The sequence below is a fragment of the Nyctibius grandis genome, chromosome 2, assembly GCF_013368605.1.
Source record: "Nyctibius grandis isolate bNycGra1 chromosome 2, bNycGra1.pri, whole genome shotgun sequence".
NCBI classification, from domain to species: domain Eukaryota; kingdom Metazoa; phylum Chordata; class Aves; order Nyctibiiformes; family Nyctibiidae; genus Nyctibius; species Nyctibius grandis.
The window spans coordinates 29,351,936-29,378,877 of record NC_090659.1 but is presented as its reverse complement, the minus strand read 5'-3'; the positions used below and the strand labels follow the sequence as shown (position 1 = coordinate 29,378,877).

At 35.5% G+C, this 26,942-nt stretch overlaps 1 protein-coding gene across 1 annotated transcript in view; it reads right to left on the bottom strand.

The window, feature by feature from the left end:
- CFAP47 (cilia and flagella associated protein 47) overlaps positions 1–26,942 on the bottom strand; it is a 356,696-nt gene that overhangs the window by 113,797 nt on the left and 215,957 nt on the right. The window contains exon 51 of the mRNA XM_068422067.1: positions 13,150–13,247. Within this exon, the coding sequence (XP_068278168.1) occupies positions 13,150–13,247 (98 nt within the window). The remainder of the gene's footprint in view (positions 1–13,149; positions 13,248–26,942) is intronic.

Genomic DNA, 26,942 nt, shown 5'->3' with positions numbered 1-26,942 from the left:
CTGTCACATTCACAATGCCAGAACAAAATACTTAAGGTCAGTATCACTCAATAAAAGCACTAGAAAGTGCAACATTTCTAAGTTAGACATTTACTGCTCTTAGATAATGAAGTCAAGAGAGCTGTCAGCTACTACTGCATTTTCAGAGAGTCAGTTATGTCTCATGGAAAGGCAATATGCAATTCTTCCAGCATGTCATGACACAGAGATACTTGCCCAAAATCAGCCTCAGAATAGTGTCAATCACCATTTGTAACCAGTCCTTTCAGGGAAGTCAAGATGTAAAATTTAGGATACTTTCAGTTTCCAAGCAGCTTCTGATATATCAGGTAGACAATTAGCAAAACTCATCTTTTTCAATTATTTCTCTCACATCTAGACTAAATCTTACCCACAGAGGTCATTGTGAATGTCAGTCAGGTTAAGTATTTAAGCAAATCTTTGTCACTCTCTTATTTACCAAAGAAGCGCACTATTATCCCTGGACTTTGAATGTATACAGAACTACAAAGATTAGTTCCTGAGCTAATTGTATCTACCCACGTAATGCTACAACAAACAGCTGCAATTACTTTCTGCTGGTCTCACTGATTTTTTTTCAAGTGCTATATTAAGTTTCAATAGTGCCATAAATTCATAATTCCAATAGATTAGAACAGATTTTGAAAGGCTTTGTGAGAACTGATGATTTCTGCATATTCATAATGAAGTCAGCAACTGAAACAACACAATTACTTCCAGAAATTTATTCTAATAGCATTTAATTTACCCTATTAGACATTGAAACTGATATTTTCACCATGGGCATATTGTCCTGGATTAAAAATTTGATGTGGTGCTGTTAGAGAGATCCCTCTGGCATGAAACTACAAACATGATAAAGGTTACATCAGTGAAATGTGGAGGTATCAGCTCACTCAGAACTGATCAGGAAAAGTCAGTGACCAGCACTGCCCATATTCCAGTGCTTCCAAGACTTTCAGAAAAAACTTTCAGAATGTTTTTTGGTAAAAAAAAACTTACAACCACCTATCAGAACCTAACAGTACTACGGCAGAGTAACAGTAATGTCTAATTATTACAATATTTCCATCAACTTTAAGGACTCCTGCTACACATGTGGAAGCAAATATTCTACTATGTGCCTCTACTCCCAACTCATGCTGAGTTGGGAGTGAGCTCATGAGTTAACTCATGAGCTAACTAAAAGTACTTCTTTACTTTTTAAAACTAGTAACCAACTCTGATAATATATCATTTTATTGAATTTTTATGACCATACTAATGAGGTCATTTACATCTCGGCTACACCACCTACCATCAAGTTATTCAATCAGCAGAGGTGAAATGCTAATTAATTTGACTGTCTTAGGTCTTACACCTATGTAACTCTCTTATTCTGTAGGTCTAAAAAGAGATTTTTTTAAGGAGGCACGTTTCTTTGCAATTTAGAAGACTGATACCATAATTATCACTGGCACAAAACATATAGAGGTAGACATAATTCTAGAACAAAACTGAAATTGTCAGGGTTTGTACTGAGAATACTTTTTCTCTTGAATTTTCCAAGAGTAGTAAATTACAAATAAGTTCACATTGACAGGTAAAATGCCTCAGATAAAAACCTTCCTCTCCCAAATCCTAGACACTTGTTTTTTTTTAATCCAACTTTTATTTTTGGCATATCTCTGCAGTCTCAGGAGTCAGAGAGTATCAGTATTACAATGCAAAGAAAAATTCTTAAATGCTCATAGCTTTTCTGAAACCGGAAATATGTATAAATCTGAAGGAATAGTCTCTATGAGTTATCTAGTGCTATGCCTTACTATGACTTAAAAACTCAGATAAACTTTAAAAAGAAAACATTCTCATTGTTAGTTTTTGCTCCAAACAAAGTTAACTTTTAAGTCCTTGAAGTTTGCTCACAGATTACTGTCTCACACAAATGTTGCATTAATTTTGTCTTCCATATATGACATACTAGAGGTATCTGTAATAGAAAACTCTCCCACACATTCCCTTAGTGTTTACTGTAAAAAAGTAATGCAAGTTCACTATATCACAGGCAATGTTTATTAATAATATTAACATCAAAATAAATGTTATTATTGACTGATATCTGTTACTAGAACCTCTGAAAGAGCTAAAATTAGAGCAGCCTGAACCAAGGCCCACCCTTGCACTTCTCTGGGTCTCCCTATGCAGTCCAACTAGTTCTGCTGTCACCCAGAAAGCAGTCTCTCCCTCTATGGGGTGGCATGGGAAAGATGTGAAAGAAAGTGTTTATTAGAGAACCATGGATTTATGAGTAAGAATATAATCAAATACTTCAAATACTGATCTCTCCTTATTCCTGTGTGCTCAGTTTTGAGTATCTGGCAGTATCTTGTAAGGGAAAGGACTGCTATTGTAATCACCTGAAATATAATTTTTTGGCATACCGATGTATCTGGACATAAGCCATTATTTCGTCCTATATTTTTAATAGAGTAAAAGGTATCCTCCTGAGATTTCAATTTTAAAACTTAGGCAAATACCAGTGAAGTGTTTCTCAATTGTTATATTCATCCTACAGTCACCATCTGCTGTGTATAGATCACACAGAACAGGCTGTTGCATTCATTTTTCTAGAGACTGCCAAAAATGAGGAGGTTTGAAGGTTGGAAAGAGTTGGAACCAGTAATTGAAACACCCTGCTCATTCTTAGATCTGCATGTAAACATCTTGCTAAGTGTGAAGACTGTGACAGTGATCTTTTAAAATCACCACTGAAGAGTACAGAAGCAGTGCATTAGGGGCACGCATCTGGGAGCCATTACAAATGGCAACAGTGGCACAAGTTTCATCTCAGCAAGAGCAACCCTCATGGAAGTGGGGGCAGGCAGCATATGTTTCAGAGTTACATTACCAACTTCTGAGTACTCACGTGGCTCCTCAGGGATGAGAGAGAGAGAGAGAAAGAGAGAGAAAGATTTGGCAGAGAGTAAACAAAACTACTGTCTCCACACTTAACGTGGAAACCAAACTCAATCCCTTGCAGGCATTTGGTTTTATTAAAGCAGAAACTAATTCACTGTTCAAAACAGACCTTCCCCTCTGGCTTATCTCCTGCTGTACAGGTCCTGCTTGGAGCTCACATATTAGATACTTCCTCTCAAGACAGCCAATACTATTTTTGAAATATATGGATGGATTAGAAAGTCTCTTGACGCAGTGAACCAGCAATATACACTTAGAATTTTCCCCATGAAATAGACAACTGATAAAGAGTAAGTGTTCAAAGCAATAACAAAGTTTTACAGACTTCAACACAGCACCTGTTTTCAAATCAAATCTGTAATCAACTAGTTTTATATACTTACTTGAAGTTCCTGATTCAGATGTTGTTTAAGAAGGTTTGTATGTGTGGACAGACTTGTTGCTCATTGTAATGATGCCATTTAATTATCATTTGCCGTTTCAGAAGTTGTGCATACTATCCATAGAAATCCAGCAGAAAAAAAACAGCAGCTAGCTGCTTCAACCCATATTCTAGACATGCACATCTATAAAGTAGTATTTGAATTTCATTCCAGCATTTTTAAATAGTATTCTGATCACAGGAACACAACAATACTATTTTGGAGAAGCAGGGTTATTGCTACATTTTGTGAGAGCAGTAGTGCCCCTGCCAAATTAGTTTTAAGTAAAAGATACAGCTTTCTGTTATACAGACAGACAAACTTCGTAGGAATGGAATGAATAATAAAGATCTCTTCTCCCTTTTCCTTTGTATTACACAACGAAAGCAGTGAGTTCTCACTACTCACTAATTCACATCAGTCACTGAGAGGAAAAACAGTGGCAGTACCACCAATTTTCTTGGCAACCCAGAAAAATACCAGGACAGCTTTAAAGGTTATATTCCTGCAGAAGAATTCAGAGATCATCACTTGTAAGAGCCTCCAAAAATAGTCTGAAAATTTATACTTAAGATGATAGCTACATTTTTTGGAGAAATTCTAACTCTTTCAGGTTCCTCTCACTATCATTTAAAAAAAAAAACAAAACAAAACAAAACAAATAAAACAACCCTTCAGAGTGTATATACAACCATGTTTTGTCTTGAGCTAAAAATCTAGCACAAGTTCCACTGATTAGAAAGACAATCATTACAGAAATATATTCAGAGAATAGAGTTAAAACATTGTTTTCCTTTCAGTGATGTTGCATTAATACCTAATTTGCTAAGCTGTATAACCTGTACTCCAGATACTGTTAGTGAACAAATTTTTTTAAAAAAAATTTTCTGTGGACTTGCTGTGTCTAATGGTCGAGAAAAAAACCCTCTTGTTTTGATTCATAAGCCCCAGGGCTAGCAACAGCGGTATGGACTAAGTGACATAGTAGTTCAAATATCCAAGGCTACTCTCTTTCTTGACTTGACAGTTATTTTTCATATATATGACCACTCATCTAGCATAGATGAAACATCCCTCTAATTATTTGGTTTAGATCTAATCTTTCATTTTTGTTCAATGTCAGTTAGTGACAGCTCAGCTGTCATTTTGTGATCTACATTAGCTTCCTGCTTTTATATCACAGAACTGATTCATGCATCTGTTTGGAAGAGAGAAAGGGGTTAGCAGCTGCTATATATTTATCAAAAATTTTCACTCACATTCTAATATTTCTAATAATTTACCCTCTTTTTGATAATTCCTGGGGGTTTTTTGTTAATGGGCTATACAAATATGTTCTGGTCTGAATTATTTGCTAAACTGCTTTTAGCTAGAGTGATTAATAATTACCACCTTCCCAAATTTGTTTTATTCCCACAAACCATGTTGCCATGGTTCTTTAACAGAATGTTACTTTTTATGCTACCATTTGCTATGAAAGAATATTCTAAAAGCTGGTCTTAGGACATGGTTCAGAACTTCAGGTTACTCAGTTTCTGAGAACATGATCCAAGTATCAGCCATGTATAACAATATTCAGATTACAGTTTAGCTTAGGATTTATGAACAATTACTGTACCACAGCTATGGAAAGTGTGTCACTCTCTTCAACTGCCAAGTTACATTAATTAAAAAATATTCTTAATTGGATACTTTTTACTTTTAATTAAATAAATAATGAAAAAATTAATAAAGGAGACATTGAGACATAATTTAAACTCTAAATTGGATCTGCTTTAACGCTGGTCGTATTTGTAACAAACTCTCTAAATTATACTTGTCTATTGACATAAGGCGGTTCCCACAAAATGCAAACTCATGTTAGAATAAACATGACGCAGTCTTTTTTGAGAGGAAGAGTTACAAAGATTTGGGTGCTATGGTCTATCTATATTAGCATGTAGTGAGACACAAAAGGAGTAGGCACGTAGAGCAAAACAGTTGGTGGTGAGGACCCAGCATCCACACAGCACAAGCACCTGTGAATATTTTGCTTATGAGTAGTTCTATTTCGCTCACATGAACTTAAACACCCATTAATGGTTGAAGAACACTAGGTGAGCACCTGGAAAATATTCTCCAGTTAAGTTACACCCAAAAGAGATTAATTTCATGCACTCCAGGACTGCTGTATGATATAAATGAAAGTGCGGTAAGTGGGGATGATCAGGAGAGACACATGAAAAACACACTTGCTCTGAACTGAAAGGCTAACACAGATGTATCTTTCCTTGTGGGTTCCCTTCAAATAATTAAACAAAAGAAGCAGAGGTGCCAGGGAAGAGGCATGTTCTAGAGAAAATTAACATGTCTTTTGTGTGATCTCTTATTGTTGTGGCTCTCTGTGAAAGTTATGGAATTAAAACAGACTAACATAGCCCACAGATGGACACTATCTCTACAGTCCCCAAAGCATGATTCCCAAGTGCTAAAGGTCTGCCATGATTTTTGAAGGAAACCGTTCCCTGACCAAATATATTCTAGGAGAATAAAAACCATCACTGAATTGGTAAGGGTGTTGTTACTTCTGATCTACAGCTTGTCTGTCCATTAAAAGGCAAAATCTTTTCTGGAGCTGGGTGAGAACAATTTGAGGAGCAGCCCCAGCAGTAGGACTAGTAGGAATCCCATGATGCTATCCATCCTTCCTTTTCAGTCTGCCCTCTAAAGAAGACAGTAGGATTTTTGGGAAAAAAAAAAGGATGTCTGAAGGATGGCTCCTCCTCTCTTTATACAGTAGGCTACATTGTGCTGAGGTTAATCCAGTTCCAAACTGAACAGTTCCTTATCTGCTTTCTGACTTGCATTTTCAGATCTAGCTGATAATAACAGTGTGTTGCTTCTCACTTCCTCTTGGAGCTATAGAACAACTTAGCTATTGACAAGTGAACAGCATTCTCTTGATCAACAGAAATGTTAGTTCCACATGCTAAATCACAACATCTTTTTTGTAATTACACATAAGAAAAAGATGCAGCCTGATTTCTAGAAGTCATAATGAAAGGCTGTCAGCTACTGACAAACAACAGTCTGATTTAGCCTGTGCTATCTAGAAGTCACTAACAGAGTAAAACCCACAGAATTATTGAAATATAATTTAGAATTATTTTTAAAGTAAAATATACATTTGAAAATACACTTCTGCATCCTGTACCATCTCTTCTGTTGCAGGTTTGTTTTCTTTGTCTTTGAGATTCATTAGACTGCCACAGGCTGCTCCAGAAAAGAAAAAATGCACTAAAAATACATTAATGTTTTCATGAAAGAAAAAGGAAGAAACTCCTGGGCAGACAATGACCACAGAGAGTACTTTCTTCCTTTTTCCCTGAACTAGCTTTTAGCTGATCTCTTTTAATAGAATCATAGAATTCCCCAGTCCTGCTGGCCACACTATTTCTGATAACAGCCAGGATGTTGTTGGCCTTCTTGGCCATCTGGGCACACTGCTGGATAGAATCATAGAATGTTTTTGCTTGGAAAGGACCTTTAAGTTCATCAAGTCCAATCATTAAGCTAGCACATCCAAGTGCACCACTAAACCATGTCCCTAAGCACCACATATACAAATCTTTTAAATACCTCCAGGGATGATGACTCCACCACTTCCCTGGGCAGCCTGTTCCAATGTTTGATAAGCCTTTTGGTGAACAAATTTTTCCTGATATCCAATCTAAACCTCCCCTGGCACAACTTGAGGCCATTTCCTCTCATCCTATCATTTGTTACGTGGGAGAAGAGACTGACCCCTGTCTCACTACCACCTCCTTTCAGGTAGTTGTAGAGAGCGATAAGGTCTCCCTTCAGCCTCCTTTTCTCCAGACTAAACAACCCCAGTTCCCTCAGACGCTCCTCATAAGACTTGTGCTCTAGACCCTTCACCAGCTTCATTGCCCTTCTTTGGACTTACTCCAGCATCTCAATATCTTTCTTGTAGTGAGGGGCCCAAAACTGAACACAGTATTCGAGGTGCAGCCTTACAAGTGCTGAGTACAGGGGGACGATCACTTCCCTAATAGGGTTGACAATCTTTGTCAGGATGAAATGCAACCTGAAATTTGCATTGGTGGAGGTGGAGGCCAAAGGTGACAAGTCTCCAACATCAATCTCCCTTACATCATGCAGAACAAAACAGAACTTAAGAGAGATTTTTCAAAACAATAGAATAGAACAGGTAATGAGGCCTCAAAAATTTGAAATTTCCTTACTGGAATTATTTCCATCACAGTGCTATGGAAATGTTTATACAAGTAGCACAACTGATGGAGTCTTTAATGCCTGTGGGGAAATGTTCTCTATAGGCCAGCAGTGCCAACTGCCGGAACTGTTTTTCAGGATGGACTGAAAGGCAAAGGACACCGTCAAAAGACATGTGTACTTAGAATTTAGACTGATTGCTTTCATTTTGACAGCTGGCAAAAAATAGAGTTTGAAGCTGGGCAGTGACTGATGAAGTTGTAAGGTAAGGCTGGAATGTTTATTATAAGCAGCATTAGGATTGACTGGGTTATTTCAGTATTAACAATACTTGATAATATCCCTCCTCTGAAAACTAGGCTTATCATCTAAGCACTCGTAAAGGTTCCCCTGTTTACCAAGCTTTAACAATGAAGGCAGGCAGAAATCCTTCAAAGCTGCAATGCATCCTTACAACCTTTCCAGACTTCACCAATTCTTCTAATTTCTATTGATGTACATGGGGCTTAGGAAATAAACCTGCATCAGGCTAATCCTTCACCATTTCAGTAAGGTTCTTCTCATTTCCAGAACGGTGATGAGTGGATTAGAAAAAATTTCCAGATCAGCAAGCTACATGGTTTACAACGTGGATCACTGAAACTCCTTATAATCTGGTTGATGTCTTCACTGAATGAGTCTATTGTCTTGTTTCTCTCAGAGATGTGATATATGGTTGTAGTAAAAACACGAGATATTCGGCAAAACAAAAAATTACCGCTACTGTCAGAAGACACAAAATGTACATGGTTGATGGTACAATGAGATTTATCACAAGTACTCAATATAAAAGCAGGAAGATAAGTTCTTTTCATTTAATAGAAGGCTGCAAAATATACTTACCTGGTTATCATGTATTTCTTAAAGACCATTTACTAGATTAAATATATCAGGAATCTTGATTAATCTATCTATTTAATCAGACTGTAACAATAAAGCACATTCTTGATTAGAGAACTAGTTTCTCTTCTCAAGATTTTTGAGCTATTCTGTAGACATTCTCAAGCGTATGATATATATAAAAAACAAAATCACTCAAAGAAAATGCAAGTTGCATTTAAACTACATAGTAGTCCACTGAAAAATTCTAGCCTCTTGAAGATTCAGGGTCTAATCCCAAGCCTCTTTACAGTTCTGTACATTAAATGATTAATTATCGCTATTATGTACAATGTATAAAGATGTTTCATGCAAATAAGCCAAAGTATCATTCCTTTCTACAGTTGCACACATGTTTAATTAGTGTTTTAAGAATTCAAAGATTAACGCCTAATTATTTAGAAGATATAGTCAAAGTGATCTAACACACAAAAGATGGAGACTACATATAGGAAAATATACCATTATTCCCCAAAATGAAACTTAGCTAAATCAGACCCTCCTATGAGTTCAGGATCTCACTCACTGCTCAGTCTCACTGTTCTCCTTTTAATAGTTGGAATAAAGCTAGGAATAGGAGGGAGATCTACCTATAAAAACTAAAGCCTTCTCACACTGTACTTCACCCTACCAGCTCTTGCACTAGGAGCTATGCTTAGGTCTTGGCCATTAGAATCTTCATTCCCATTCTGAGAAATATTTATATTAGTTCTTACAGCTTCCTGCATGTTGAGCAGATCAACACTGTTTTTAACTCTATGAATGTTTGCCATGCACACATTGGGCAGGAGAAGATGAGGAATTGAGGGAACCTCATATCAGAGTTATGCTCCTTTCTTTAAAGTAAAAGCTGTACTCTTACTTGACAAATTAAATTCTTCTACAAAAAGAAAAAAAAAAGAAAAATCTCCTCTTTTATTTAAGTGTTGTACAATCAGAGCTTCACAATTAAATATTTACTGCAATACTTCCTAACAGTAATCGCAGGTTATGCGTAAGACAGCTTGCTTGATTCTTGAGATTGGGACAAATAATGAGGTCTTCCTGACACCACTTCTAAGATTTCCTTTAAACGGTTGGTATGGTCAAGTACTGGCATCAAGGAAGTTTGCCATAGATTGCCTTTTGATATAAGGAGCTGCTGTGCTATGAATCACTTTAAAATGTTAATGGGATTTAGCAACTCTTGTTACTTTTCATCTAATATTTTAAAATGTCATCGATGGAAATCTAATTTTTTATGCTGCATTGGATTTTTTAAAGTAGTAAAAATTCTAATCTTAAGATATTGCTCAATTATCTCATCATTGCTTTGACTTATATCAACTGATAAGAAACTGAAAAGGCTAACTGGTAGAGCTAAGTTTTGAAAGCTTGGTTTTGATAGCCACACTTCAAAGTGCATCAAGTAAAGCAGTTAGAGGGCAAGCACTGCTAAAATCCAAATGATTTTCTTCCTTTCAATACATGTTTGATCATTTTTTTTCTTTTTGAAAGGAATACTTTTGGAGAAATACTACAATAGTAAAATATGAAGGTCCAAGTGGAAAACATAAATGAAGATGACTACCTTATCATACACTCCATCTTGGAAGAGAGATCATTCAGAATGGATACATAGAAGTCTACAAAATCATGAGTAGCATGGAGAGCCTGGATACAGTTTAACTGTCCCCTGACTCCTGTAATTTAAGAACTAGGGAGCATCAAACTAAAATAAAGAACACAGCTAAAAATAAAGGTAATGGTTCCTATACCGTGGTCAGTAAACACTTCAAATTCAAAGTCAAAGGAGATTATGAATACTAAATGTATACATAAGTTTAAGGATAGACCTGGCAGCTCAGGAAAAAGCCTGAGCAGAAAACCCTTAAAAGCTGTGAAAGTACCATGGTGTATGTACATACTTTTGTTTTTCCCCTTGACATTTCCAACCACTCCTGGAGACAAGTCCGGTGTTCATACCATAGGTTCAGACCTTGGTCTGAACTGCCCAATTAACTCTTTATAGGCTGTGCCTAGAGAGTCTGGTAAGTTCAGAGTATTTTAAATTAAATGTTGCTAATCCTTTTCCTTCCAAAGGCCAACAAGGAAGAAAATAGATTCCAATGTCAAGAAGAGATCAATGCATTCATTAAATCTGACTCACTGATGTATCAGGTGTACCAGGTATCTACGCTTTTTAAAAACTTAACAGCTTTTGAAGCAGTTTCAAGTCCTCAGATTCACAAGACTCTGTCTACTGTTTTCACCAGTAAGATCTTCCAATTATTGTTCTCATTACACATTCCACACAAGATTAAATATTTCTCAGATTTAAATTTTTGGCCACTAGCTCGTGATACATATTGGTCAGGAAAACTGAGAGACCATCACTATCTTTTCAATATGCTTTAGTGAATGATCACATTCCTTCTCCATTGTTTCTTTGGCAAACTAATACTTAGCATTCATATGACAAGGCCTGTTTTTCCAGTTCCCCGTGGTTTTAGTGGTTTTTTTTTTTATTTTCTTCCAGTATTTTGATTCAGTTCTTAACCTCCAAGAACCAGATCTGTGAACAACATTCTAATAGCAGTACCACCAGTATTATTTGCTTTCTGCTTGTATTTGACCATTTTTTGGCAGTCAAGGACTGTCTTAGTTCTTTTTATCAGTGTCACGGTGACTGTCTATAGTGAGACATTACCTAGAAAAATCCCAGTCACTTACGTTAGAGACAGAAATCTCTCCCACTCCAAAATCAACTGCCTGACATGTAACCAGTCAATTTTCTTCTCAGAAAGGGTCATTAGACATTGGAAGGGGCTGCCCAGGGAGGTGGTGGAGTCACAATCTCTGGATGTGTTTAAGAAAAGACTGGACATGGCACTTAGTGCCATGGTCTAGTTGACAGGGTGGTGTCAGGGCAATGGTTGGACTCATTGATCCCAGAGGTCTCTTCCAACCTGATTGATTCTGTGATTGATTCTGTGTGATTCCGTAATTCAGAAACAGCAATTCTGTGATAGTAACCACATGTATTGTTTTTTAGTCAAAAATCTTTGTCTCTTCTTCAAAAATCATCAATAAAAATGTTTTTGAGATTTTCCATAGAGATCTGAAGAAGAGGTATAGCTACTTCTTTACCTCCTTCATCTTCCTAGAAAGGAATTATCCTCATTCAGGTCAAGAATTTCAGAGCCCTATACATTGTAAAAATATGTTGGATTTTACTGTAAGTGTTTTTTGCAAGTTTTCATACTCACTGAGATTAAAAATTATAGGCAGAGTTAAAATGCACCTTGAGAATTTATTATACAATAGGAGTCAATAATATACTTTAAATCTAGCTTTTCCTTTTACCATTTTAACAGTATTTTCAGATCAGAAAATTATACAAGACAATGCATGATCCTGTAGGACAAAAGACTATACTATTCTTTTCAAGATCTCAAATCACAAACTCTTTTAGTTGAGCTTTTGTGTTTCTTACCAGCACCAGCCACCTCCCTACCACTGTGCTCACCCAACACCAAGATTTTGAAAACACCATTATCTGTTTCTCAGCCCTACAGTAGTTCACAATCAGGATACCACACTTCAAAGAAAGAAGAGGAAACTAGAAGTCATATGTGAACAATGATATTGTAAATATTTTGAGAAATGCTTATTTGTTTGGATTTTTTTCCCCCACACAAACACATGCTGAGATGTAAAATCAACTGAGGAGACTCTTCTCCCTTCCCAGCCTCTGTTACTAGAAGAAGTAATCCTCTAGTACTTGTATAACACATTTTTGTTTGCAAAAATGTTCCTTCAGCAAAATACCGTACCAGTCATTTCTATTCATAGAACCTGCTACCATCATCCATTATTAAAGTCAGTATGTATTAGCTGCTTACAACTCATGCAGAAAGCAGGACATCTAGATGATAAAGCAAATAATTTACAGAAGATAAGAAAAATATTAGCTCTGAAAATAAAAACCTTACAAAGTATAATTCAAAGATAAATACAATTACAAATCTTTGGAGAATAAAAAAAATCAACTAAGCAAACATATTAAACAGTTATGTTTACCTACTTAAGTGATTTAAAATACATAACTTAACATGATGCAATCGTTCTTTTAAAACGACTAACAATTTAAGTAATTTTAAATAGTGAAAGTATGTATTTATCTAGTAATACAAATATGATTAAATACATACCAATGATTAATGAAATCTAAATGACAATAATAATTTGGCGTGTATAAGGAAGGAGGGTACCAAAAGAGACTTATTCTGTTGTGGACTGTACAGAAACTGCTTGAAGTTTTATAGAATACAACCTTATCTGAGATCCAAAATTAGAAGCAGATGTCAGCAGAATAAAAATTAAATTATTCAAACAGGTTAAAGAAGACATTTTTTTCCAAGCATTCATTTTAATTCATATCACTGAGCCTAAATGAGGTCTTAGTAAGTATTGAGTTTTATTATTCAAAAAGTGATTGTGTGTGGTCACTTAATAAAATTGATTAATCCTCTGTGATAGCAGCCAGATCAACAATAAAAATTGTGTTTTTCTACTAATACAATAGAACAAAATTAAATATTTAGAGTAATCTTACCAGAGCTCTGCATTTCACATCTATCTTTCTTTCTGGTGCTGCAGGTATGCTGTTAATCTTTAAGGAGAACCACACTTTGCAATTTGAAGAGCTTCCTCCTATGTTAAAAAGAATAAAATGCCTTACAAATAATCTCATGAGGTGGTCAATCCCAGTAGCATTCAAATCAATGAGAAATTTGGACTTTTAGCCGAAATGCCAGTCATTGTTCATATCGAGACAAAGCAAATCATGAACAGATTCAACTGCTGTCAACAAACTGCATTACCTAATCCCATCTTGTCTGGATTCAAAATAGTAACAGAATCAATATATATACACAGATTGAATGGAAATGGCATTTTGGCAAATTAGTTTCTTAGACTATCACATTGTTTCAGAATTTTAAATATCATTGATTCGTAACTGGTTTTCTTCAACAAAGACAATGCTAAAAAATATTCTGAATTAATTTTTTATTAAAAGCTCATCCACCATATATTCAAAACTACAAGTTATTCATTAAACAGACCAGAATTTTCAGTTACATAGAAACCATCCTCAAAGGCATGTTCGAACACACATCATTGATTTATACTGCAATGCATTTTTCATCAGGTTTTGAGACAGGAATCCTGGGTTATTGTGATAACAAGCAAGTTGGCATTAAAGAGACCGAGAATGCTCAAAGATGGTAAATATATGCATCAAAACATTCGCACATCAGTATTATCCTATTAGATCAGATTCGTTATCTATCTTATCCTAAGCCCTGTTATCAATGACTAGTAAAAGTTTGGCCAGAAAAAACATGCAATAAACTCTTGTAAACCCACATTTAATTACTCAATAAACTGGCGAGAAATACAGTAGATTTGATTCCCTTCAGTATTTTGTATTATCTAGTCCAAAAAGGAGAGATGGGAAATGCTAATGATATGTACAAAAGCTGAAATGCATCAGAGACTCCCTTCGAATTTTGGAGATCATTTATGAAGCCACAGAAGACTATTTATCACACAAATGTATACTCATGAAATTATAAGGATATAGATTTTAAATTCTGCTGATGCTGATGATTATGAAACCCTTAAATAATTGGAATTTGCATGAGTGTTACAATTAAGGTCAGAAACAGGGAAGTGTTTATTATCAGTGACCATGGGAAGCATAGGCAAGCAGATCTTTGAACTGCAGGCAGTCCATATCAGACTGATAGTATTTTTATAATTTTATATTATATCAAGCAAAATTAAATCAAAATTAGTTCATCTAATATGACCTTTGGTATATCACAGAACTTAAATTCTGTTTGGTTGTTGTTGTGCAACTTCAGTCAAGCAATCTATGTTTTGCTAAAGCCTATCTTCCAGATAAGAGTTTGAGTCTTGAAGATATCCACTAGCAGTTTGTTCTGGTGGCTAATTACTGGCATTGGAAGACATTTAAATATGAGTCTAATTTCTGATTTCCATTAGATATGCTTCAACGTTCTCCCAAAAGATCTTGTAATGACTTTCTCAATAGATTTAAGAGATTTAGCATTAAGTATCTAGCATTTTCCTGTATTTAGAACAGTCATGAATGTTAATAAAATTAGCTCTTCAGTCTTGTTCAGATAGGTGAAAAGATTGAGCCCAAAGTCTCTCATCATAAAGCCTGATCTCCACAACACAAATATTTCATGTGGTAGTCTTTTTGCAAGTATAAAAGCGTTGTTCAGCGACTTTTAAAAATGCATACACAAGAATTGCTTGCCGTATTCCTGTTTGCCAGTACATTGTATGAAATAAAAATAACCTTAATCCTCCTATTCACACTTTCCTGAATTGCACACTAGAGAGCTACATTAGCAGTTCTGTTTTACCACAGCACTAGTCTTGGGAGCTCCTACTGGTTTTCTTTTGTGCTATGGCCCCAGCATTTCTCAGAGCCACTGCTTTCCTTGTTGCAGTTCCTCATTCTGCATATATGACTTTATTTTTAAAACCTATTTCCAATAAAACTGTGTCTGATTGGCTTTAATTATATTACTTTCCTTAAATCTTCACTGAATACATCCTGTATTAACTTACCCATTCTTTTGTTCAGGCTAATTTGATATGCATACAATTTACTGGTTTTTAATAACAGAAGAATATTAGTCTTCCAGTCTCTGGAATAGCCTTAGTATCTCAAGATTTGTAAAAATTAACATCATTGAGATAAAGACACCTTCTGAATGTCCACTAAAGGATTCTGGCATGCACATAACCCTGAGTTTAATCAATTAAAAAAGGTGAAAAAAATAGTATACAGAAAAGAGATGACTTCTGCAAGAAGGGAGGATGCCCTTACACCAAAACAGAACATGTCACCTGGAACTTGAAATAAAAGTTCTCAATTAAAGACCAAAAGAAAATGAAAGAGTGCTCATAGCTTGGGACAGCACATCCTTCAAGAATGCAGTCAAACTGTAGTAAAGGGTTGTCGCAGATGGAGAGATGCACTTCACTCGTAGGAGAGAAGCAACAATATACTTCATTGATATAAAACTGTGAGTTAACTAATTTCAACAGTAAATATGACAGTCACCTAACCAGATTCCATGGCAAGTTACACTTGAGTATTTACTGTATAGAGGAGAGGGTTAGACAAAACTGTCAGGGAGACCCTCCCATTGAGTCACGAGGTTCAGGAAGGACCCCCTTGCTTTCTAAACTCCTTCTCAGAGAGGACTCTAGGTGTGGCTGGATCCAATCCCAGTCCCAGACTTGGTCAACAGTTTATGTCTAAAGGATTGTATGTGCACAATCAATCCTTTATATCAGATAGATAATATTTCAAAGTTTCAGCACTTATTCCTGATTCACTTACTGAGTATGTGATGCAATAAGGATTCTCTCAACCTCAAGGAGTAACCTTGAGAGGCATCCCTACTGAAGGGGAGATCCTCACGTGCAGCCCACTGTCATTTCAGGTGAGCTCAACAGGTCCTGGGCTGTCCACTATTTATAGAGTAAGATGATTGACTTATAGTCATATTTGTATACCAGTAAGATGTCTGTGTCACTGTTGCAGATAGCCGTTGGCTACCATATTGTCATCTGTCCCCCAAAGTCCAGCAAAAGCTGGATGCAGCCATCACAAACCTCACTGGTGGTTACGGCTCAAAGGCGGGGGGAGCACACCACCACAAGGGTACAACAGAAGTCTATAAAATTCAGGTAGGAAACAACAAAAGACAATGTCAACAGTACAGTTCCTTTTACAGAGGATATGTGATTAAACAGCATGAAAAAGGGATTTGTTAAAGTAAAGCAACACATTCATGAATGAATGTTCTGTACAATAAAGGAAAACACAAAAGAGCATAAACTGTTATTTAAACAGAAAATTAACAAGGCTGCCTTCCTGTCCCCAAACCTTCAAGAACACCCATACAAAAAATACCCTTCAGAGACAACTTGCTAAAGACTTAAAAAAGCAGTAGTAAAGTCTTTTCAATCACATCTGAAGCTAGCAGCCTGCCAAACTCAGAAAGGCTGATAGATGATCAGGGTGGAAAAGGCATGCCCAGATAAGATAAGGCTGTAGCACACAATCTAAATTAATTCTTTGCAGTAGCGTTTGGTATAGTGGAGTTGGGGGGCTTCCTACACCCACCCTAGAGCTTGTTTTGAGAGGAATGGTCAGAGGGACTCTCCCAAATTAAGGTTTCAGCAGGAAAGTTTTTGGAGCAGACGGATAGAGGAAAGTAGCATATCACCTGGGCAAGACAGTCTCTGCCCAATATTGTGAAAGGAACTCATGTAGGAAAGTGCAGTGGTGCAAACTGGCACATGAATTGTTGCTGAAGTCGACTTCAGGTACAAAGAAATGAAAAGGCAGAGAATGTGCTACTAATTTTCAGACAGGTCTCTGGGATAAGCTGAGAAATTACAGATGTGAGTTTGTTTATATATTCCAAAGAAAATTATTGAGAATCACAATAAGGGAGAGAAGCCACAACGCACAAACCTATTTGAATTCTTTGACAAAGTCATCAGCTATGTGAATAATGGAGAGGTGGTTCATATAGTACACTGGTTTTCCAAAAATCTATTCCTAAAACTCCTTTCCAAAGGTTTCTAAGGCAACTAAGCTGCAGAAGAGGGAACTTTAGAAGTTGGGATGAAAATACAAAAACCAAAGAACAGGAAGAAATGGCTAGTTCTCACTTTGAAGAGAGATAAAGAATGAAGTGAAAAGGCCTGCTTTTGGTATGAAAAGTCATTAACCACTTTTCATCCCTTGGACAGATATTTTAGGTATCATATTCTGTGTCTAATGAACTGATCAACTGGAAGTGTACCTCCAGCGTGCTAGGAGTACATTCACTTTTTCCCTAATGCACAACCATAAGTTTTGTGGAACTGCTTTTTTTACTTGTCATTACAATGTTATGCCTTCCAGCAATTAATATATCTATACTGCTACCAAGATATTTTTTCCATATAGACTTACGGCCTGCTTTGCTGTCTCTGATCACAGATTTTTCCTCTGTACTCTTAACTTTCCTGAATCATTTTCTGTACTTTGTAATTATAGTAATGTAGAAGTTACAATCTGCTTGTCTTTCCTCTTCTTGCTTTTATATATAGATTCATTGATTCTGTTCACACAAGTTGTCTAAAAATACTCTAATTCCTGACATGTCTCAAAAGCAAAACTTTCAGGTCAAGTTGCTTTCTTTTTAATTTTGACTTCAAGTATTTTGAGCTATTAAAACCTTTTTTCTGTAAGGTACTCTTAATTTCTTTTTGTACTTTTTATGCATTTGAATGTTTAGACTCATTTCTCTTTAAATTTTCCTCAGTTTGGGAAAATTAAGTATTTTTTCTGGAGACCCTAAAAAAACAACACAACCCACAGATTACCCTTCTGGAAAACAGCTATCATGTTTGGGAGAGAATATCTTGTATGCATGGGAATATCTTGTATGCATTTTAAAATGATATTACATATATTTAGATACTTTAGATCATAATATTATTTGCATAACACCTTCAACAGGCATTTCCCTAAAAATTGTCAAATACTTTAATCGAAACACTTTTCTTAACACATGGAAAGAACCTGGCAATTCTCTGCTGAAGGAGCATCTTTCCGTTTATTTTTGCAGTTGACCTCTTTACCAAACAAACATTCCTGCAAGTATTGTTTAGTATTAAGCCTTAAAGTTTTATAAACTTTGATGTTCTGTCAACTTTTACTCAGTGGAAACATAGCTGAATGGTTGCTTTGCTGCTCACTTGCATTGTTAAAAACATAAAACCTAGGGCTTTGTCCCCACTTAGCCATAAACCTGATACCAAATACTGACTTTATAGACAAGTCCCACCTCAGGTCTTTATCCCTGTAATGTATTTGAATAGGGTAGCCCAAAGCCAATTTATTTCAAGTATCCTCATTCTCAAGTAATTACAGCCTAATTTTACTCGGAATTTTTTCTCTTGCTAAGGCAACCCACAAGACAGAACCTAGTTCTTACCCTCAGGAATACTCAGAAGTCACTTCCAAAGTTATAAAAATCTACTAAAGCTTTAGCTCCCTGAAAAAATTAACATAAGCAGATTAAATTCACAACAATTGCTCTTGACCTTTCATTCAGTTGTATCTCAGCATTTCTGTTTCAAACCTGCAGAAGAACTTGCATGGGTGAAAATAGGTCTGGTATTAGAACTTCATTTGCTAAAGTATAGAGCAGAAGGGATTTCTTTTGCTAGTTTTTGTCAGGTTTTTTTTAAAGAGTTTTATTTTACCAGATAGTAGTTGCTGGGAAAACATGGCTGAAACATCACAGGCAACGGCGATAATCTCAATACACTCATGCTGAAACAGAGATGGCTCATTCCCATCTCACAGAACAAGATTATGTCTGTCTGATTCTGTTTTCTGCACATGTTCAAAAAACAGGCAGAAAAAAAGTAGACACTCTTCTTTTTTCTCTACCCTAGAAAATGTTTATTCTGATACAAAAATGTACCAAGCTGATGACATTGGTTTGAGATGATGCTTTTTTCTCCATGTAAGGTGTCTCAGTCCAGAACATGATGTTCCTAGAACTCTATGAACAACTCAAAACAGAGAATACTATTGCAAATACAAGTATAAACTCACACTTACCTATACACCCACTCTTCTAAACCTCCCTTGACACTTTTAATGCATTTGAAGTCTCTTAGGGCCTGAGCACTGTACTTTGATGTGTTATGAGATAAACCCGGTTTGACTTTAGGCCTATATCTCTTTATCATCTCACTCTGGGGCTTCAATGACAAATAAAAATCCTTAGCCTGCTTAATGCAAATGTCAGGTTATGATCTTGTCAGATCTCATAAAACAAACAAAACAAAGTTTAGTCAGTACTTCAGAGGGAAATCACCACTAAAAAGGAGTGAGCACAAATCTTCTGAACATAAGAATCTACTTAAATATTTACTCTCCACTATCTTCTCTTTTAGTCTCTCCCTTGGTCAGTAGGCTTTCGCCCTTGCTAATTAGGGTCAAGCATCTGTCATTAATGGTTAGAGCAAACCAGCATCTTCCATATGTTAACTACTGCAAAATCAATCAATCAGCATTACTATAAAAGAGCTCACTTATTTTTAGCTTCTTAGAACTTTCCCTGATTATTTTGTAAATCTTTTCTTCTGTATATGGAAGCATTGCAGCATAGAAAGCAGTGTACTTGCTTTCTATTACATGTAGTTACCCTGAATTTGAGGGGAGGAAAAACACAAAACAAAACAAAACAATAAACAGACATATTTCTGTATCCTTTCCTTAATAACAAGTCAATTTCTTCAACTAATGTTTATCTACAGTAATTACATTTTTGAATAGAAAGATCTGTATTTAAAACACAGGACTACTAAATTAAAATTTACATGAAAATTAAACTTAAGCCTTCAACAAATTTTTCAGGTTAAAATTGTCACAGGTGTCCTCAAGTCTTACTCCTGCTTATATGATATACCAAAATCATAACTTTTTCTTCAAGAGAGTTGAATATCCTTTTGTAATCTAGTCAGTCTGGTGTCCTGTCCTACTTCTCTTTAGTGATGCAAATGAGCTGTTCCTCCTGTGAAAGATGTCTTCATTTTATTGTGCAATTTTTAAAATGTTATAAATTTCTGCTTAACAAAACAGAGTTGTAAGCCATACACTTTTAATCTTATACTTTGTATCATGTCTTGAAGAGTTATCAGTTGCAAAATCCCCTTCCTTATACTCACAAGATGCTTTTCTCTATTCACTTGGATGAGAACGCATTACTACCATATCAGTCACAAACTGAAATTTCTGTTCTCTCTGTCCCCTTTTCTTGTCCTTTCCTGAAAATTACTTTTCACCCTGTGTCTGCTACAGCAGGCATTAAATGTGCTGTCAAGCATCAGCGGTCATATATTGGCTTAAAAATAGAAAAGATTTTTCTCTCCTGACTGGGACACAGCTGCCTATCATTCAGCTGAATTACACACCACTGATGATGAAGGAAGATTTGGCTCGGTCTCCTGAAAACTGTAGACTTCTAGGGTGTTTTGGGGAGGCGGTTGATATGGACATGATGGGGAAATTGGAATTCTACTGTTAAATAAAATTAATTTTTTTAAATACTTCTTTACAGATTTCTCATGTTGGTATCAAAAGTATAATTATTTAAACAAAAAGCTGAATTAAAGTAGTATTTTCAAATTCAATGTGCATTCTTTCCACAGCGTTTTTTCCTAATATTTTTTCCTAATATTTTCCTAATATTATTCCTAATATAGCAATAAAAAGAAATAAATTAGATTCAATTCCAGCTTTAAATAAAACATCAACAACACTCTTAGATGTGTCTTTAAGGGTATGTTTTTTAGCAATAACAGGCAAAGGAATAACATAGCTTGGTTTCTTGGTTCTACGAAAAAACTTTCCAGGCTGGTATTTATTTAAATTCTTTTTGAGTGGGTACCCTTAGTGCTTTTCTTATAGTATATGACTGCACTTTACAGAATATAAACCATAAATCTAAAAAGACATTTTGTCTAGTTCCCTACAATATGTAAATATGTTATAGTTTTCAATATGTAGAGAGCTCACTAAAGAGCTCCTGCTAGCACAGGATAAAACAAAATTCAGACTTCATTCTACTCACACGCAAATACAACATCCATGAGTAACCAACCCCCTGTAGAATCATCTCTGAAGGACAAAAGATGTTGTTCATGAAAAATGATCAGTTAATAAGTATATGTCATATTTATTTAATTTTTCCTTTTTGATTTAGTATAAATAATTTTTATATAAATTATTTGGAACAGACTAGCTATTAGGCACATGTGATGATTTATGTTCCTTATTTTTCAAATTTAACTGGCCTTAGGAATCTCAGAATTACACTAAAAAGACCTAACATTTCTTCTGTAAACTTTTCCTGGCAATTCAAGTTTCTCTACCATGTTAAATTCACATATTTTTTTTTGCGTAAATTTTTTTTTACAGAATTGTAATGGATTACTTCAGACTCACTTACCATAAACCTCAAAGCTTATTCCAGATACAAAACTAGTTACAATAATCTGTCCAAAGACATATAAACCCTTTACAATAATGTTTTGGATGCTTTTTTTAATGGTATCTCTAGATAAATCTAATTAGTCCATATGTCCCAGGTAAAAATTGCAATTTTTCTATATAAGTAGACCTATCACTCCACTGAAAACTATTTATATATTAAATCCTATTTTAACTGGCTCTAGATATCTCTTTCTACATTTAGTTTCCAAGTATAGAAAATCTGCACCTAGTTTTTGGAGAAAGCTGTAAAACATGATACGGGAAAACGGGCCAAGATTTAAAAACATCTTGGGATGAGAAGGCAGGGAGACATAACAGGCCCAAAATTCTGCTAACAAGAGAAAATGCATAGATAAGAGGAACTGCTGGCATACAAACGGGTTAGAACTGGTCTTGCGGTTTAGAAGCTCAGCCAACTCAGCTTTCTAGGACAAAGGTGGAGAGTACACAGTGAAGAAGACTACGAGCCTTCATCCTGAAGACCCCCATAGATGACCACCAGATAACAGTGCGCAAGCACCAGAAGGCGTAGACTTATGATAATGAGTTCCTGGAATTAATTACCATAGTCACACCTATTCCCAGAACTAATTCTAATAACCCAGCCCATATTAATGAATACGCATATTTTGCATAATAAATGGATGCTTACTTTGTGGTCCGGTGTGCAGGTTTGGAGGAGAGATCCCCCTTGCACCCAGCGCTTTAATAAACATACCTGCTTTATAACCCTTTAATGAGTTATAGAGTTTGATTCCACATCTCAAACACTAACACATTAAGAAAATGTTGCAATGTCAAAAGCTCAAATTGATGCAAAAAGGCAGACAGCAATATTCATTTTTACAATGTGAGGAAGAGCTTATCCTTGGAAAGTCAATGCTTCTACACTTTATTCTTCCAAGGAAGTTATTAATTTAGGGTTGTCACCTTTAGGCTTGAGTTCTAAATCATCTATAAATATATTGAACAGCACTGGCCTCAAAACTGAGCCGACATACTTTTAATGAAATTTAATGTAGCTTGCTATCAACTATCTACTGGTGACACACAGACCTATCTTCTAGTACACATTGAAGTAGAACTCAAGGTCTGATCTGGTTCACATGTATAACTTTTTCTGAGGAAATCGTGGCATAGGGAGTAAACTCAGATCATATGCCAGAATGCCATCCAGACACCAAGCACTTGTGCCACTAGTAAATATAGATATAACCAAGAGACCAAAAATCGACAATAACACAGGCAATATATTTTGCATTAGACTTCATCTCCCCTCACCTTTTTAAGCTCTGCAGGCAGCATGACATATGCGAACGCAAAATGTGCAAAGCTTAAGAAAATTCCAAATGCTGAACAGAAATTCAGCACATTTTAGCAACACAAGAGTTGAAAACCCACTGGATTTGTGGGGGTGCAAGGGGTGTGGAACATTCTACCACATTGATAGTTGGAGGAATCAATTTTGGAGGAGTAAATTCGAAGGACCATCACAAACTTTATCCAGGTGGGTCCACAATTACAATTACATTTCTTGACCCTGCCTTCTTTAGTAAGAATATATAGCCACACACTGAAAAGAACCCCAAACTTGCACCATAAACCACTGAATATTCCCGGAAGAGGTGGGATGAAATGGACACAGGAGATGAAACAATCTACTACATAAGGAATCCATCATGAATGAGCCATTGAAAATAAACAGCACACCTTTGAGGAGCACTGGTAGATTTCAAGTAGGATGGTCTGTATGTTAGGGAGTGGCCTGCACCCCAGACCCATTTGTATTGCATGGCTTTCTCAAAATTCTGCCCTTACAATATTATTTTGTCTTTTACTGTCTGGCTCTATTATTCTTAGCCTAGAATATTAACATGTCTCAATTGGTTAACTCAAAATCAGATCACCATCACAAGCAGAATCTTTGTGGTAATTTATGGGAAGATGATACTTTTTCAGTTACTGTATAGTGGCTTTAGAAGTTTGAATAGGAAGCAAAAGGAACTGGAACTTTTCACTGATTAGAATAAATTTGATATAATTGGAGATTATATAGTGAAGTGATTTGATTGCTTAGACTACTAACACACTTTTAAAATACTGTGTAACTTCTAATGTGAAGATGAATTATATTTGCTTTAAGAATTTTATTTGATTATTATAATTACCTTAGTTCAAAGACCTGGCAAAGACAGAAGCTGAGCCTAAGTACAGGAGATACTCAGGATAATCTAGTCTAAGAGTAGAATAAGCACATAATTCCAAAGAGGGAGGGAGACAAGAACAACTCAAGATACTCGAGAAGAAAAGTCAAAAAACCCCACAAAGTAGCTAATTGTTATGCAATGATGAAAAGACTTACGAAAACACAGAAAAACTAGTACAATCAGTATGAATTTGAAGTTCAGAAAACAATTAATGCTAAATAAATCTTTTCTTTTCTTCAGAAAGATTTTTAAGGAAAGACAATGATTACAGTCTTCACTTGCACAAAACATTGCTACTAAAAGTAATCTCCCTGTCCCTGATGGAAAGAGTAAGAAAATGGTGGGCTTTAGTACTTTTGAGAAGTATCAGGAAAACTTTACAACAGTAAGGGTAGAGAAGAACTAGGACAGATTACCTAGGTCATGCAGTCTTCATTAGTAAATAGCTTTAAAGAATATCCTAGAGGAATGGTTAGCAAAATCCACAAGGGAACAAATTATATCTACCAGGTTATACCTAACTAACAGAGTCTCATGTTCCAGCAAATGTCTCAACACACCCTCATTCACAGTCATAATCTCTAGCTCACATGAAACTAGAATTGTTGATACCCTGTTAACACAGAGCTAGGATTGCAATCCCTAGTGGATGCAACCGTGATCATGCTCATATCAGTCAGTTTCTTAACCCAATGAACACAAAAAGTTATGCACTAACCTTCCCTGCTCCTACTTACTTCATACAAATTTTAAAATTCCTCAAATTCTTAAGAGGTTTTTCCAAAGGTCTATTGATTTTTTCCCCATTTGCCATATCTGGCTTTATTTCTGTTGACAATTTTTTTTTCTTTTTTTTAAAAAAATCTTTGGCTACATATGTTTTACCTTTGGAAAATCCAAAGGTAACTTTGTCTCTGGGTATTGATCTATAAGGTCTCAGATAATGAACAGAAAGATTACTGCTCATTCTTATTATGCTGGCTTATAAAGCTTCTAAGGGTGATCATGGAAAAAGGGGTTCCTAAATTTCCCTGTGGGCTCTCTGGAGGTTTAGGACAATCATCAGTAATATTTAAGGATGCATACAAAAATAATATAAACCACATAATGAGGAATGGGATGGGAAAGAGAAGAGAAGGGAAAGACATCTTATGTCAGTGTAGTAGAAAAGCCACGAATACTAATTGCTTGAAGAAGTTCCAGAAAAGGATGAAAGGATGGCGTAAAACAACCTAGGATTTTTTTTTCCTGCATCTTGGTGGAAATAGTATTCACTGTCCAGGTTCAGCATAGCACTGGCCATTTATACACACATTTTAAGTGTGTATAAACTGTGACTTATGCTAGAAAATCACTTGCCAGGTAAACAGCTTGGGTAAGCTGTGTGATACAGACATTTTAGCATGTCTGAAAAAGTAAAAGCCAGTTCAGGAGTCGTGGACACAGTCACAGTTGATATACCCTTGGTAGAGTAGGATAAGCTGTACTTAGATGATTTCTAGTCATGAAGTTCCTTAAAATGATACTCAAGTGTTTTCCTGTGCCACATCAGGGTAAATATAAAACATATAAAATACAGACATTTATACATATAATAATTATATTGCTCGAAAGAGAGAAAATCTAATTGGTCATAGTTGGGTTTTTTGTTTGTTTTTTATAAAATAGATTATAATTTTATACTATATACTTCAGAAATTAAACTTTTTGGCTACTAAGAGCTCTTTGACATATAATATTTAACATCAATGAACTGTAGCCAGAAAAATTCAAATATGAAATTAGTATGATTTTAGAACTGGTGAAAACCTTCATGGTACTGAAACAACATACCAATGTACAATTAAAGCCTTTTTGAACTTTTATTTCAGTCAATCACAAGCTATTGAATGAAATATAAAAGTACAGTAGTGAAACATAATGTCCTACCAGTCAGAAAAAAAAACAAAGGCAGCAGAAATGCAGCATGTGTTCTTAAATCTCAGAAGCCTGCTCACAGATACGGCACTTATTGTAAAGGCTTAGCAAACATTTCATTTTTAAGTCTTAGCAGCTAAGGCATGTTAGAATTTCTTTAAAAATCCTCCAGCTGTTGTGCTCTCTAGGTGTAATGTGTTGTGGTGAAATATACTTCCAATGGTTAGATATTCTTTATTATGAAATTATGAGTCATATTCTATTATTGTCAACACAATTAATTCAAAATAAGCTTACTGAAGACAAATGTAGCCATTTTATACTAGTGCTGTGTCACACAAGCAAACAAGTACTCTTATGAGTTGTTGCATGTGCAAGGTCTTTAAAAGCTGCACTTTATTAAGCAGCACAAGTCTTTCATTTGAGAAGCAAATGCCATTGAATCAACTGAATTATAGAAATACCTTGGAATTTAGAAGCTACTGTAAAAGCAATTACTGTGTTTCCCTAAAAAATCTCTATCTCTCAGCTTGGTATTCAGTGTCTTTTAAACATATCTAAAACACCCAAGAAATGGTGAGGACCACATATCCTCATTTTTAATATAGAATTTCATTATTACTCAAAGATTTTACCCCTTCTAGCTACCGGGAAAATAGTTTAACAACATTTCCTGGAATATACATGAATTTCTAAATGAACCTTTAACTACCAGTTAACTTTGATTTTATTACATGAACCTACATGAGACTTCAGTGAGAAGACAGCTCACTTCCTGACAGGGTTCATTTTGAAATTCTCTACCATGTTCTAGCAGGCTAACCCTATGCAGTTTCCTTTAAAAAAACATGCGAAATCTTAAGGCTAAGAATGCCTGTCTCCTAAGTGAAGATAAGCCAGAATTATAGAAAAAATCATACTCATGCATCCTACAGAGCGATTCCTGACCACCATTCACTAGAAAAATTTTTATTCTGTATTTACCAATAAAAATTAATTTTTCCATAATACAGGTGGTATGGTAAAAATATGAAATTAACCAAAAGAATTTATCAACCCTAATATAGTCTTACTGCAATGTTTCATAGAAACACAGCTAGGCAA